The sequence below is a fragment of the Babylonia areolata genome, chromosome 2 (assembly GCF_041734735.1).
Source record: "Babylonia areolata isolate BAREFJ2019XMU chromosome 2, ASM4173473v1, whole genome shotgun sequence".
NCBI lineage: Eukaryota > Metazoa > Mollusca > Gastropoda > Neogastropoda > Buccinidae > Babylonia > Babylonia areolata.
This window is the reverse complement of record NC_134877.1, coordinates 71438989-71455704: the sequence shown is the minus strand read 5'-3', so window position 1 is coordinate 71455704 and position 16716 is coordinate 71438989. Positions and strand designations below refer to the sequence as shown.

The 16716-nt window shown below is 45.3% G+C and overlaps 1 protein-coding gene across 4 annotated transcripts in view; it reads right to left on the bottom strand.

Annotated features, from left to right (window-relative positions):
• The window catches only part of LOC143279575 (uncharacterized), a 65965-nt gene that overhangs the window by 32869 nt on the left and 16380 nt on the right, over window positions 1-16716 (bottom strand). For all 4 annotated transcript variants that reach the window (XM_076583655.1, XM_076583656.1, XM_076583658.1 and 1 more), the window contains exon 3: window positions 7840-7950. In XM_076583655.1, coding sequence (XP_076439770.1) covers window positions 7840-7950 — 111 coding nt within the window. The remainder of the gene's footprint in view (window positions 1-7839; window positions 7951-16716) is intronic.

Here is a 16716-nt window from a genome sequence, read left to right as displayed (position 1 = left end):
TGCTCTCCCTGGGGACAACAGCCCAAACTACACACAGAGAAATCTGTTGTGACAAAAAAAGAGTATTACAAATACAAATAAACACACAAGCATCCTTGGTCTTGAAAAGATGTGTATAACTTTTCCAGTGAACCTGCCTGTCTTCTGATGAGCACATGATATCCAGTGCCAATTCAGCTAACTCTCCTTACTTGGGAAAATATGTCATGTCTTCCTGTCCTGTCAGGTGAGTGTAAAGAACAAGGTGAGGGTAAGGGGAGGTATATGTGTATGTGCGTGTTTGTGTGTGTGTGTGTATGTGTGTGTGTGTGTGTGGTGTGTACTTGCGTGCTTTCGCGCACACACGCACACCCACCCACGCTATAAGTTGTGTAAGAATGTGTGGTGTTTTGTTTTGCTGTGGAGGGGTGTGAGAGGGGTTCTGGCATGCATGTGGTCTAGCTGGCGGTTTTAAACCTTTCAAATGTGACTTCATGTCTTAAAAGTTAAATCTGTCTTTATTTTCCTTTCACATAATGATTGATGTCTGCACCGCGGTAAGGGAAGAGTTAAATCTGTCTTTATTTTCCTTTCACATAATGATTGATGTCTGCACCGCGGTAAGGGAAGAGTTAAATCTGTCTTTATTTTCCTTTCACATAATGATTGATGTCTGCACCGTGGTAAGGGAAGAGTTAAATCTGTCTTTATTTTCCTTTCACATAATGATTGATGTCTGCACCGCGGTAAGGGAAGAGTTAAATCTGTCTTTATTTTCCTTTCACATAATGATTGATGTCTGCACCGCGGTAAGGGAAGAGTTAAATCTGTCTTTATTTTCCTTTCACATAATGATTGATGTCTGCACCGCGGTAAGGGAAGAGTTAAATCTGTCTTTATTTTCCTTTCACATAATGATTGATGTCTGCACCGCGGTAAGGGAAGAGTTAAATCTGTCTTTATTTTCCTTTCACATGATGACTGATGTCTTTATTTTCCTTTCACATGATGACTGATGTCTTTATTTTCCTTTCACATGATGACTGATGTCTTTATTTTCCTTTCACATGATGATTGATCTCTGCACCGCGGTAAGGGAAGAGTGGATGGGTTAATAGTTGATTTTCATTTAGTGTGTCTTAAAATGTTATAATCATCTAACTGAATATTTTCCTTTTATTGATTTTTTTTTCACTTCACCTTAAAATGTAATCTTCTCTTACCAGAATGTTTTCTCTTTACATGATAATTCATCAGTGCATTGTGATCAAGGAAGGGGGTGCCAGTTCTTCCTCCATTTTTCAATATTAATACTGGTGATAAGCAATTGTCTCCTAAAAGTTATAATCATCTGTTTGAATATTTTCCTTTCTATGATGATAGAAATGTACTTAAGCACGCACACGTGCACACACAAACACATTTACATCTTGACCACCACTTGATGGTTTACATCTTGACCACCACTTGGTGGTTTACATCTTGACCACCACCTGATGGTTTACATCTTAACCAACACCCAATGGTTTACATGATGGTTTACATCTTAACCAACATCTGATGGTTTACATGATGGTTTACATCTTAGCCAACACCTGATGGTTTACATGATGGTTTACATCTTAACCAACACCCAATGGTTTACACGATGGTTTACATCTTAACCAATACCTGATGGTTTACATCTTGACCACCACTTGACGGTTTACATCTTGACCACCACCTGATGGTTTACATCTTAACCACCACCTGGACCAGCACCTGATGGTTTACATCTTGACCAGCACCTGATGGTTTACATCTTGACCAGCGGGACTTCCAACATGTGTACATCATGAATGGCGGGCAGGCCAGGGCGGGGGTGGGCCGGGGTGGATGCGTGGGGGCTTAGGTCTGCAAAGGGCCAGAAAAGTGCAAGGGCACTGTACCAGTCAATCATTTCAATCATACACGATACTCTGAACTTTAAGAAAACAGAGATTAGAAGCCACAGTAACTTTTAGTTTAGCAAGCCTTCATGATCAGACGAGTTACTGATCTGGGGTGTTTCTGCACAGGCTCTATCACAGAAGAAGGTAAAGCTGATAATAAAGAATTGCAGTGATCTGATGTGGGAAGAACGCACAAAGAGACTCGTGGTTTGGGTGTATCATCTCTCAGGGTTCCGGATTGAACTGATTCGTTTCAGCCCCAATGACAGTCTGGCAAACTTACAATCAAATTGAATTCTGTTTCTATGAATGCCAAGGTTCTACTTACAACTGAAGCGTTGGGACAGATGTTGGGACAGATGCACAGTCTACACACAGTTTAAGTGTCAGGATAGATGCACATTCTATGTATGGTTGAAGTGTCCAGATAGATGCAGGTTCTACTCACAGTTGAAGTGTTGGACAAATACACATTCTACTTACAGTTGAAGTGTGAGGACAGATGCACGTTCTACTTACAGTTGAAGTGTGGTGACAGATGCAGGTTCTATTTACACTTGAAGTGTTGGAACAGATGCACATTCTGCTTACACTTGAAGTGTGGGTACAGATGCATGTTCTACTTACACTCGAAGTGTGGGGACAGATGCACGTTATACTTACAGTTGAAGTTTTGGGACAGATGCAGGTTCTATTTACACTTGAAGTGTCAGGACAGATGCACATTCTACTTACAGTTGAAGTGTGGTGACAGATGCATGTTCTACTTACACTTGAAGTGTGGGGACAGATGCAGGTTTAATTTACACTTGAAGTGTCAGGAAAGATGCAGGTTCTACTTCACTTGAAGTGTGGGGACAGATGTATGTTCTACTTTCAGTTGAAGTGTGGGGACAGATACATGTTCTACTTACAGCTGAAGTGTCAAAACAAATACAGGTTCTACTCACAGTTGAAGTGTCATGACAAATGCAGGTTCTACATACGCTTGAAATGTGGGGACAGATGCGGGTTATACTTACAGCTGAAGTGTCAGACAAATGCACGTTCTACTTACAGTTGAAGTGTTGGGACAGATGCACATTCTACTTACACTTGTAGTGTGGGGACAGATGCAGGTTCTACATACACTTGAAGTGTTGGAACAGATACAGGTTATACTTACACTTGAAGTGTAGGGACAGACTCAGGTTATACTTACACTTGAAGTGTTGGGACAGATGCAGGTTCTACTTACACTTGAAGTGTGGCAATAGATGTGGGTTCTACTTACACTTGAAGTGTGGGGACAGATGCACATTCTACTTACACTTGAAGTGTGGGGACAGATCTGGGTTCTACATACACTTTAAGTGTCATACAAATGCACATTCTACTTACAGTTGAAGTGTTGGGACAGATGCACGTTCTACTTACACTTGAAGTGTGGGGACAGATGCACATTCTACTTACACTTGAGGAGTCGGGACAGATGTAGGTTCTAACTACAGTTCAAGTGTTGGGACAGATGCACATTCTACTTACAGTTCAAGTGTTGGAACAGATGCACATTCTACTTACAGTTGAAGTGAGGGGGACAGATGCAGGTTCTACTTTCAGTTGAATTGTGGGGACAGATGCAGGTTCTACTTACAGCTGAAGTGTGGGGGCAGATGCAGGTTATATTTACAGTTGAAGTGTTGGGCAGATTACATTCTTATTACAGTTGAAGTGCTGGGACAGATGCAGGTTCTGTGGTGTGTCCATCGAGATCGATGATGACCATCGTTGTCATCCAGCTGGGGGATGGGGGGAGGGTGGTGGTGGGGTGGGGGGGAGGATGCTCATGAATCTATCTGTGAATGCGCAGATGGCTGAATAGTCCGATCTGCGCACGAAATGTTCGCTGACAGTTGGGGCAGACAAAGACAGGCATATCATTGTCAGGGAGCTTGTTTGCCCGTGACTTTCTGGCCTGCCTCTTCTGAACAGCTGCAGCAGTCCTGTTGGCCTCACACAACTTGGCGCCTTTGTGCACAGCAGCGCGCCATTTGTCACGGTCCACTGCAGATTCCTCCCAGGAGTCAGGGTTGATATCAAACGCTTTAAGAGAGACTTTCAGAGTATCTCTGAAGCGCTTCTTCTGACCTCCGTGTGATCTCTTCCCTTGTTGCAGCTCGCCATAGAAGAGCCTTTTGGGCAGCCGATGATCTGGCATGCGCGCCACGTGTCCAGCCCAGCAAAGCTGGGACTGCATCAGGATGGTGAAGATGCTGGGAAGGGTGGCTTTTGCAAGCACCTCTGTGTCTGGGGTCCTGTCTTGCCACTTGATGTTCAGTAGCTTCCTGAAGCATGTTGTGTGGAAGTGGTTCAGCTTCTTGGCATGTCGTTGGTACACTGTCCAAGTTTCGCAGGCGTACAGTAGTGTGGGAGAACTACTGCTCTGTAGACCTTTAGCTTGGTCTCAAGACTAATGCCTCTTCTGTTCCAGACATTTGCACTGAGTCTGCCAAATGTTGCGCTTGCTCTTGCAATCCTGACGTTCACTTCATCGTCGATGGTCGCATTTTGTGACAGTGTGCTGCCAAGGTATGTGAACCGCTCCACCGCACTGAGTCTCTGACCGTTGACTGTGATGTTGGGCTCAACATAGGGTTTCCCTGGGGCTGGCTGATGGAGAACTTCAGTTTTCCTCGTGCTGATGGTAAGGCCGAAGTTCCTGCTGGCAGTGGCAAACCTGTCGACGCTGAGTTGCATGTCAGCTTCAGATCCAGCGTTGAGGGCACAATCATCAGCAAACAAAAAGTCTCTGATGATGTCTGTCATGACCTTCGTTCTTGCTTGAAGCCTTCTGAGGTTAAACAACTTGCCATCTGTTGGGTACTTTAGGCCGATTCCAACATCGCCATCTCTGAAGGCATCAGTAAGCATTGCAGAGAACATGAGGCTGAACAGCGTTGGAGCCAGGACGCAGCCTTGCTTGACACCATTTGTGACAGCAAAAGGAGCAGATGTTTCGCCATTGTCCTGGACTCGAGCCTGCATGCCTTCATGGAACTGGCTGACCAAGGAAATAAATTTCCGAGGGCATCCGTACTTGGCCATGATCTACTCACGGTGTCGAAGGCCTTAGTGAGGTCGACATAGGTGGAGAACAGATCAGCATTTTGCTCCTGACATTTCTCTTGCAGCTGCCTTGCAGCAAACACCATGTCGGTGGTTCCGCACTCTTTCCGGAATCCACATTGGCTCTCAGGCAAATGACCTTGGTCAAGGTGTGCTGTGAGGCGGTTTAGTAGGATCCTGGCAAGTATCTTGCCTGCGATGGAGAGCAAGGAAATGCCCCGATGGTTATCACAGGCTTGCCGGTTCCCCTTTCACTTGTACAAGTGAATGATAGATGCATCTTTGAAATCCTGGGGGATCGTCTCTTCTTTCCACATGAGTGAGTACAGCTGATGGAGCTTCTCAGTCAGCACAGTGCCTCCATCCTTGTAGACCTCTGCTGGTATGGAGTCTGAGCCAGGTGCTTTGCCACTGGATAGCAGATGGATTGCTTTCTGGGTCTCAAGAAGTGTTGGCGGATCGTCCAGTGCTTCGTTGATGGGGACTTGTGGGAGACGGTCTATTGCTTCATCATTTATGGAGGAAGGGCGATTTAAGACACTGTTGAAGTGCTCAGCCCAGCGTTCAAGAATTTTCTCCTTCTCGGTGATCAAGGTATTCCCATCTGCACTGAGGAGGGGGGATGATCCTGAGAATGTGGGTCCGTAGACTTCTTTTAAGGCATCATAGAACCTCTTCATATCGTGCCTGTCAGCATATCCCTGGATCTCATCAGCTTTGTCATTCAGCCACTTATCCTGCATCTGGCGTAACTTTTGCTGAACAGTCCTGCGGATGGCATCGTACGCATCCTTTTTTGATGTGGACTTTGGGTTGCTCAGGTAGGCTTGATGCAGACGGCGTTTCTCATCCAGAAGCTGCTTGATTTCATCACAGTTTTCATCAAACCAGTCTTTGTGCTTTCTGGTCATGGGTCCCTGGGTCTCTGAAGCTGTACTATAGATCAGCTCACGCAGGGTCCTCCAGTCAGACTCCACATTCTGGTTGTCCAGAGAGGCAGATTCCAGACGATCTTCCAGCAGCTCCACAAAGGACTGTTTGATGGTGATGTTTTTCAGCTTAGCGATGTTAAGCCGTTTTGGAGCCTTCTGGCCTTGGGGGCGTCTCTTGGGCTGGATTCGAATATTCAGCTTCGAGACTACAAGGCGATGGTCTGTCCAACACTCGGCGCCACACATGGTCTTTGTTACACGTACATCTTGCCTATCCCTTTTCCTGACGATGACGTAATCGATAAGATGCCAATGCTTTGAGCGTGGGTGCATCCATGACGTCCTGTTATGGGTAGGGAGGCAGAAAACTGTGTTGGTTATCAGCAGTTCGTGCTCTGCACAAGTCTGAAGCAAAAGCAATCCATTTGGGTTGCAGTGGCCCACACCGTGCTTTCCAATCACTCCATCCCAGGAGATGTAGTCAGAGCCAACTCTAGCACTGAAGTCCCCAAGAATGATGAGCTTGTCTGCTTTAGGGATAGCAGCAATGACAGAGTGAAGGTTCTCGTAGAACTTCGCCTTCACTTCATCTGGGTTGGTCATGGTTGGGGCGTAGGCACTGACAATGGTGAGGTGCTTCTGGCCAGATGCCAGTGGGAGTTTCATGGTCATAAGCCTATCGTTGACTCCCTTTGGGATTCCAGCTAGCTTGCTGACAAGTGCGGTTTTTACTGCAAAACCAACGCCAGCCTCACGTCGATCTTCGCTTCCTCGTCCACTCCAGAAGAAGGTGTAACCAGATCCCCGTTCACAGAGCTCGCCTTCGCCTGCAAGCCGTCTCACTCAAGGCTGCGATGTCAATGTTGTATCTGGCGAGTTTGGATGCAACTAGTGCCGTTCTCCTTTGGGGTCTGTCCGCGTTATCTCTGTCCAGGAGAGTCCTTATGTTCCAGGCACCAATGGTGAGAGGAACGATCCTTGTTTTTTTCTTTTCTTTCTTTTTGTTTCGACCGCTGATGTAGGGTCCCCGCCAGCCGCGGTATGCTGGCCAGGGTGATATGGAGCAGGCAATTTTTAGGGCACCTTTTCTAGCCCCTTCCTCATGCCAGGGAGGTGAGCAGTGCATTCCTAAAGAGGGCTGCTCAGACGCTCAGACGGCTGCCGAGCTCCATCGCTGCTCCTGTCGATGAAGAACGACCCTATGGCCTGAGCCGCCTGCGTGCAGGTCTGCGGCTGCGACTGCCAGTGTACCCACACCTGTCGTTCGTCGCTCGCCTGTCGCCACAGGACTTGGGGGTGATGAAATGATGAAGGATGAAAGGTCATTTTGGATGACTGATGACTTGCGCGATGAGTTTGTTTAAAGTGAAGAGGAGTTGCACAACGTTGACCTCACTCTCTCGTCCGGGTCCACCAATTTCCAGTGGCAAGACTAAGTCAAGACGACTGGAGGATGAGCACAGATGCAGTGGATGACCAAGATATCCTTTCGGTGTCTCATCTTGCTCTCTGCACTCCACAGTGCGTTGCTGTAACCGCCTTCCTCTCCGTTGAACCGATAGGTTTCTTCCGCAGATTCTGCCGGATCCAGACTTCGCATACATGGGTAGACACAACCCGGGGCCAACTGCGTGTGGCATGCACACAGCACAGTGGAGCTAGATGGCCGTCGGTGGCTCTCCTGAGCCGACGCCTTTTATGGATCTCCATAAGGGTGTCTAGCCACCCGCCTCACCAGTCCCGGAAGGGAGCAGTGGGAGTGCCGGTTTAGTCGCCGGCAACCCGACCCTGAACAGGTTGTACTGGATTACAGGTTACCAGTAGCAGATCTAATGACCTGACCAGGTTCTACTTACAGCTGAAGTGTCGGGACAGATGCAGGTTCTACTTACAGTTGAAGTGTCGGGACAGATGCAGATTCTCCAACACTCGTTCCTTTTGTCCTCGTTTCCGGAGAAATCCACATCGGTCAGTGTGACTCCCCTGCACGAGATCCTGTGCACCTGGGGGGAGAAAGGGAGACAATATCAACTAATGAGGTGTGAGCACAGACTGACTAAGGTAGAAAGGGAGACAATGTCAACTGATGAGGTGTGAGCACAGACTAAGGTAGAAAGGGAGACAATGTCAACTGATGAGGTGTGAGCACAGACTGACTAAGGTAGAAAGGGAAACAATGTCAACTGATGAGGTGTGAACACAGACTGACTAAGGTAGAAAGGGAGACAATGTCAACTGATGAGGTGTGAACACAGACTGACTAAGGTAGAAAGGGAAACAATGTCAACTGATGAGGTGTGAACACAGACTGACTAAGGTAGAAAGGGAGACAATGTCAACTGATGAGGTGTGAACACAGACTGACTAAGTAGAAAGGGAGACAATGTCAACTGATGAGGTGTGAGCACAGACTAAGGTAGAAAGGGAGACAATATCAACTAATGAGGTGTGAGCACAGACTGACTAAGGTAGAAAGGGAGACAATGTCAACTGATGAGGTGTGAACACAGACTGACTAAGGTAGAAAGGGAGACAATGTCAACTGATGAGGTGTGAACACAGACTGACTAAGGTAGAAAGGGAGACAATGTCAACTGATGAGGTGTGAGCACAGACTGACTAAGGTAGAAAGGGAAACAATGTCAACTGATGAGGTGTGAACACAGACTGACTAAGGTAGAAAGGGAGACAATGTCAACTGATGAGGTGTGAACACAGACTGACTAAGGTAGAAAGGGAGACAATGTCAACTGATGAGGTGTGAACACAGACTAAGGTAGAAAGGGAGACAATGTCAACTGATGAGGTGTGAGCACAGACTGACTAAGGTAGAAAGGGAGACAATATCAATTGATGAGGTGTGAACACAGACTAAGGTAGAAAGGGAGACAATGTCAACTGATGAGGTGTGAGCACAGACTAAGGTAGAAAGGGAGACAATGTCAACTGATGAGGTGTGAACACAGACTAAGGTAGAAAGGGAGACAATGTCAACTGATGAGGTGTGAACACAGACTAAGGTAGAAAGGGAGACAATGTCAACTGATGAGGTGTGAACACAGACTGACTAAGGTAGAAAGGGAGACAATGTCAACTGATGAGGTGTGAACACAGACTAAGGTAGAAAGGGAGACAATGTCAACTGATGAGGTGTGAACACAGACTAAGGTAGAAAGGGAGACAATGTCAACTGATGAGGTGTGAACACAGACTAAGGTAGAAAGGGAGACAATGTCAACTGATGAGGTGTGAACACAGACTGACTAAGGTAGAAAGGGAGACAATGTCAACTGATGAGGTGTGAACACAGACTAAGGTAGAAAGGGAGACAATGTCAACTGATGAGGTGTGAACACAGACTGACTAAGGTAGAAAGGGAGACAATGTCAACTGATGAGGTGTGAACACAGACTAAGGTAGAAAGGGAGACAATGTCAACTGATGAGGTGTGAACACAGACTGACTAAGGTAGAAAGGGAGACAATGTCAACTGATGAGGTGTGAACACAGACTGACTAAGGTAGAAAGGGAGACAATGTCAACTGATGAGGTGTGAGCACAGACTGACTAAGGTAGAAAGGGAGACAATGTCAACTGATGAGGTGTGAACACAGACTGACTAAGGTAGAAAGGGAGACAATGTCAACTGATGAGGTGTGAGCACAGACTGACTAAGGTAGAAAGGGAGACAATGTCAACTGATGAGGTGTGAACACAGACTGACTAAGGTAGAAAGGGAGACAATGTCAACTGATGAGGTGTGAACACAGACTGACTAAGGTAGAAAGGGAGACAATGTCAACTGATGAGGTGTGAACACAGACTGACTAAGGTAGAAAGGGAGACAATGTCAACTGATGAGGTGTGAACACAGACTGACTAAGGTAGAAAGGGAGACAATGTCAACTGATGAGGTGTGAACACAGACTGACTAAGGTAGAAAGGGAGACAATGTCAACTGATGAGGTGTGAACACAGACTAAGGTAGAAAGGGAGACAATGTCAACTGATGAGGTGTGAACACAGACTGACTAAGGTAGAAAGGGAGACAATGTCAACTGATGAGGTGTGAACACAGACTGACTAAGGTAGAAAGGGAGACAATGTCAACTGATGAGGTGTGAAGCACAGACTAAGGTAGAAAGGGAAACAATGTCAACTGATGAGGTGTGAGCACAGACTGACTAAGGTAGAAAGGGAGACAATGTCAACTGATGAGGTGTGAACACAGACTGACTAAGGTAGAAAGGGAGACAATGTCAACTGATGAGGTGTGAACACAGACTGACTAAGGTAGAAAGGGAGACAATGTCAACTGATGAGGTGTGAACACAGACTGACTAAGGTAGAAAGGGAGACAATGTCAACTGATGAGGTGTGAACACAGACTGACTAAGGTAGAAAGGGAGACAATGTCAACTGATGAGGTGTGAACACAGACTGACTAAGGTAGAAAGGGAGACAATGTCAACTGATGAGGTGTGAACACAGACTGACTAAGGTAGAAAGGGAGACAATGTCAACTGATGAGGTGTGAACACAGACTGACTAAGGTAGAAAGGGAGACAATGTCAACTGATGAGGTGTGAACACAGACTGACTAAGGTAGAAAGGGAAACAATGTCAACTGATGAGGTGTGAACACAGACTGACTAAGGTAGAAAGGGAAACAATGTCAACTGATGAGGTGTGAACACAGACTGACTAAGGTAGAAAGGGAGACAATGTCAACTGATGAGGTGTGAACACAGACTGACTAAGGTAGAAAGGGAGACAATGTCAACTGATGAGGTGTGAACACAGACTGACTAAGGTAGAAAGGGAGACAATGTCAACTGATGAGGTGTGAACACAGACTGACTAAGGTAGAAAGGGAAACAATGTCAACTGATGAGGTGTGAACACAGACTGACTAAGGTAGAAAGGGAGACAATGTCAACTGATGAGGTGTGAACACAGACTGACTAAGGTAGAAAGGGAGACAATGTCAACTGATGAGGTGTGAACACAGACTGACTAAGGTAGAAAGGGAGACAATGTCAACTGATGAGGTGTGAACACAGACTGACTAAGGTAGAAAGGGAGACAATGTCAACTGATGAGGTGTGAACACAGACTGACTAAGGTAGAAAGGGAGACAATGTCAACTGATGAGGTGTGAACACAGACTGACTAAGGTAGAAAGGGAGACAATGTCAACTGATGAGGTGTGAACACAGACTGACTAAGGTAGAAAGGGAGACAATGTCAACTGATGAGGTGTGAGCACAGACTGACTAAGGTAGAAAGGGAGACAATGTCAACTGATGAGGTGTGAACACAGACTAAGGTAGAAAGGGAGACAATGTCAACTGATGAGGTGTGAACACAGACTGACTAAGGTAGAAAGGGAGACAATGTCAACTGATGAGGTGTGAACACAGACTGACTAAGGTAGAAAGGGAGACAATGTCAACTGATGAGGTGTGAACACAGACTGACTAAGGTAGAAAGGGAGACAATGTCAACTGATGAGGTGTGAACACAGACTGACTAAGGTAGAAAGGGAGACAATGTCAACTGATGAGGTGTGAACACAGACTGACTAAGGTAGAAAGGGAAACAATGTCAACTGATGAGGTGTGAGCACAGACTGACTAAGGTAGAAAGGGAGACAATGTCAACTGATGAGGTGTGAACACAGACTGACTAAGGTAGAAAGGGAAACAATGTCAACTGATGAGGTGTGAACACAGACTGACTAAGGTAGAAAGGGAGACAATGTCAACTGATGAGGTGTGAGCACAGACTGACTAAGGCAGAAAGGGAGACAATGTCAACTGATGAGGTGTGGACACAGATTTACCATGTCCAAACTTGACAAGCCATGGCTGACACCAACCTATGGCCATACACTGACAGCGACTACACCAGCACTGACAGCGACTACACCAGACACTGAAACCGACTAAACAAGGCCAGACACTGACAGCGACTAAACAAGGCCAGACACTGACAGCGACTAAACAAGGCCAGACACTGATAGTGACTACACCAGACACTGACAGTGACTACACAACACCAGACACTGACAGTGACTACACAACACCAGACACTGACAGTGACTACACAACACCAGACACTAACAGTGACTACACCAGACACTAACAGTGACTACACAACACCAGACACTGACAGTGACTACACCAGACACTAACAGTGACTACACCAGACACTGACAGTGACTACACACGGCCAGACACTGACAGTGACTACACCAGACACTAACAGTGACTACACAACACCAGACACTGACAGTGACTACACCAGACACTGACAGTGACTACACCAGACACTGACAGTGACTACACAACACCAGACACTAACAGTGACTACACCAGACACTAACAGTGACTACACCAGACACTAACAGTGACTACACAACACCAGACACTGACAGTGACTACACAACACCAGACACTAACAGTGACTACACCAGACACTAACAGTGACTACACCAGACACTAACAGTGACTACACAACACCAGACACTGACAGTGACTACACAACACCAGACACTAACAGTGACTACACCAGACACTGACAGTGACTACACCAGACACTAACAGTGACTACACAACACCAGACACTGACAGTGACTACACAACACCAGACACTAACAGTGACTACACCAGACACTGACAGTGACTACACAACACCAGACACTGACAGTGACTACACTACACCAGACACTAACAGTGACTACACAACACCAGACACTGACAGTGACTACACCAGACACTGACAGTGACTACACCAGACACTGACAGTGACTACACAGACACTGACAGTGACTACACCAGACACTGACAGTGACTACACAACACCAGACACTAACAGTGACTACACCAGACACTAACAGTGACTACACAACACCAGACACTGACAGTGACTACACTACACCAGACACTGACAGTGACTACACCAGACACTAACAGTGACTACACAACACCAGACACTGACAGTGACTACACTACACCAGACACTAACAGTGACTACACAACACCAGACACTGACAGTGACTACACAACACCAGACACTAACATTGACTACACCAGACACTAACAGTGACTACACCAGACACTGACAGTGACTACACCAGACACTAACAGTGACTACACAACACCAGACACTAACAGTGACTACACCAGACACTGACAGTGACTACACCAGACACTAACAGTGACTACACAACACCAGACACTAACAGTGACTACACAAGGCCAGACACTAACAGTGACTACACCAGACACTGACAGTGACTACACAACACCAGACACTAACAGTGACTACACCAGACACTGACAGTGACTACACAACACCAGACACTAACAGTGACTACACAAGGCCAGACACTGACAGTGACTACACTACACCAGACACTAACAGTGACTACACCAGACACTAACAGTGACTACACCAGACACTGACAGTGACTACACAACACCAGACACTAACAGTGACTACACACGGCCAGACACTGACAGTGACTACACCAGACACTAACAGTGACTACACCAGACACTGACAGTGACTACACCAGACACTAACAGTGACTACACCAGACACTGACAGTGACTACACAACACCAGACACTAACAGTGACTACACAACACCAGACACTAACAGTGACTACACCAGACACTAACAGTGACTACACAACACCAGACACTAACAGTGACTACACCAGACACTAACAGTGACTACACCAGACACTGACAGTGACTACACCAGACACTGACAGTGACTACACCAGACACTAACAGTGACTACACAACACCAGACACTAACAGTGACTACACCAGACACTGACAGTGACTACACAACACCAGACACTGACAGTGACTACACCAGACACTGACAGTGACTACACAACACCAGACACTGACAGTGACTACACCAGACACTAACAGTGACTACACAACACCAGATACTGACAGTGACTACACAAGGCCAGACACTAACAGTGACTACACCAGACACTAACAGTGACTACACTACACCAGACACTAACAGTGACTACACTACACCAGACACTAACAGTGACTACACCAGACACTAACAGTGACTACACCAGACACTGACAGTGACTACACTACACCAGACACTGACAGTGACTACAGAAGGCCTGACACTGACAGTGACTACACTACACCAGACACTGACAGTGACTACACAAGGCCAGACACTAACAGTGACTACACCAGACACTAACAGTGACTACACTACACCAGACACTGACAGTGACTACACTACACCAGACACTGACAGTGACTACACTACACCAGACACTAACAGTGACTACACCAGACACTAACAGTGACTACACTACACCAGACACTAACAGTGACTACACTACACCAGACACTGACAGTGACTACACTACACCAGACACTGACAGTGACTACACAAGGCCAGACAATGACAGTGACTACACCAGACACTGACAGTGACTACACCTGACACTAACAGTGACTACAGAAGGCCTGACACTGACAGTGACTACACAAGGCCTGACACTGACTACAGAAGGCCTGACACTAACAGTGACTACAGAAGGCCAAACACTGACAGTGACTACAGAAGGCCTGACACTAACAGTGACTACACAAGGCCAAACACTGACAGTGACTACAGAAGGCCAGACACTGACAGTGACTACAGAAGGCCAGACACTGACAGTGACTACACAAGGCCAAACACTGACAGTGACTACAGAAGGCCAGACACTGACAGTGACTACAGAAGGCCAGACACTGACAGTGACTACACAAGGCCAGACACTAACTGTAAAAATGAAACAGATTTAGGACAACATTATCTATGGTTTTGCAAGTTCTCTCAATTGTTTTGGAAGGAATTAGAGAACGTTTTAAAAGAAAGATATGATACTTGCTCAAACGTTAAGTTAAACATAGAATTAGTTCTATTTGGAAATGATGAAATTACAAAAATAGATGAAACTTTCAACTATATTATTCTTGTTGCAAAATATTTTGTTTATAAATGCAGAATAAATAAGATTAAACCATGTATAGAGCACTTTTTGAATGATTTAAGAAATAGTTTTAAAGTAGAAAGATATATGCATTCAACGGAAATGTTAAGCGTTGTATTTATGAGAAAATGGTGTCCATATATAAAACTTCTTGAAAACAATAACCCATAACAAAATATTATGAAAGATTAAAATGCACAATAATAATGAAGGCTCAATGATATATATATATTTTTTAAACTTGAACAGATGTACGTGAATGTGTAAGTATGCGAGTATGTAAATAATATATGCATGTGTGTTTTCATGTGCACTTATGTGTCTACAGTAATAATGTTTAACATGACTGTGTAATGGATGTTTTATATAGTCATGTATAGAAAACTAGAGGAAATGTGTTCATACATAAGATATCCCATGTGTGGGTTGTGTTCTTTCCACATTATGTTAGCTAAGCAAAGTGTCCATAACTCTATGCCGATGCTAGATATAATGTCTATTATATGTTATAAAACTGTACTGTTACACATGATGAAAATGTGTCCACCTTGACCAAATTGATAGAACAATATAAGTATAATGACTTACGATGATGATGTTATTGTTAATGTACACTGTATTCATTTTTTTCTTTCTTTGCTTTTTCCCCTTTCTTTTCCATCTACTCTGAATTGTTACAATGAATTCATATACAAAATAAAATGGTGGTCGACCCAAGAAAGTCCGGGAAAAAAAAAGAAGAAATAAAAAAAGACACTAACAGTGACTACACAAGGCCAGACACTGACACTGACTACAGAGACACTGACAGTGACACTGTAAGCAGTGTGACATACTCACTGATAATGACTAAGCAGAGTGACATACTCACTGATAATGACTAAGCAGTGTGATATACTCACTGATAATGACTAAGCAGTGTGATATACTCACTGATAATGACTAAGCAGTGTGATATACTCACTGATAATGACTAAGCAGTGTGGTATACTCACTGATAATGACTAAGCAGTGTGATATACTCACTGATAATGACTAAGCAGTGTGATATACTCACTGATAATGACTAAGCAGTGTGACATACTCACTGATAATGACTAAGCAGTGTGACATACTCACTGATAATGACTAAGCAGTGTGATATATCCATACTCTGTGACAAAGCACTGTTCTATACTCACCAACACAAACTATACAGACCAAGCAGTGTGCCAAACTGACTGTGTGCCATACTAACAGTGACCAAGCACTGTGCCATACTAACAGTGTGCCACACTAACAGTGACCAAGCACTGTGCCATACTAACAGTGTGCCACACTAACAGTGACCAAGCAGTGTGCCATACTAACAGTGACCAAGCACTGTGCCATGCTAACCGTGACCAAGCAGTGTGCCATACTAACAGTGACCAAGCAGTGTGCCATACTAACAGTGACCAAGCACTGTGCCATACTAACAGTGTGCCACACTAACAGTGACCAAGCACTGTGCCATACTAACAGTGTGCCACACTAACAGTGACCAAGCAGTGTGCCATACTAACAGTGACCAAGCAGTGTGCCACACTAACAGTGACCAAGCAGTGTGCCATACTAACAGTGACCAAGCAGTGTGCCATACTAACAGTGACCAAGCACTGTGCCATACTTACAGAGACCAAACAGTGTGCCATGCTAACAGTGACCAAGCAGTGTGCCATACTAACAGTGACCAAGCACTGTGCCATACTTA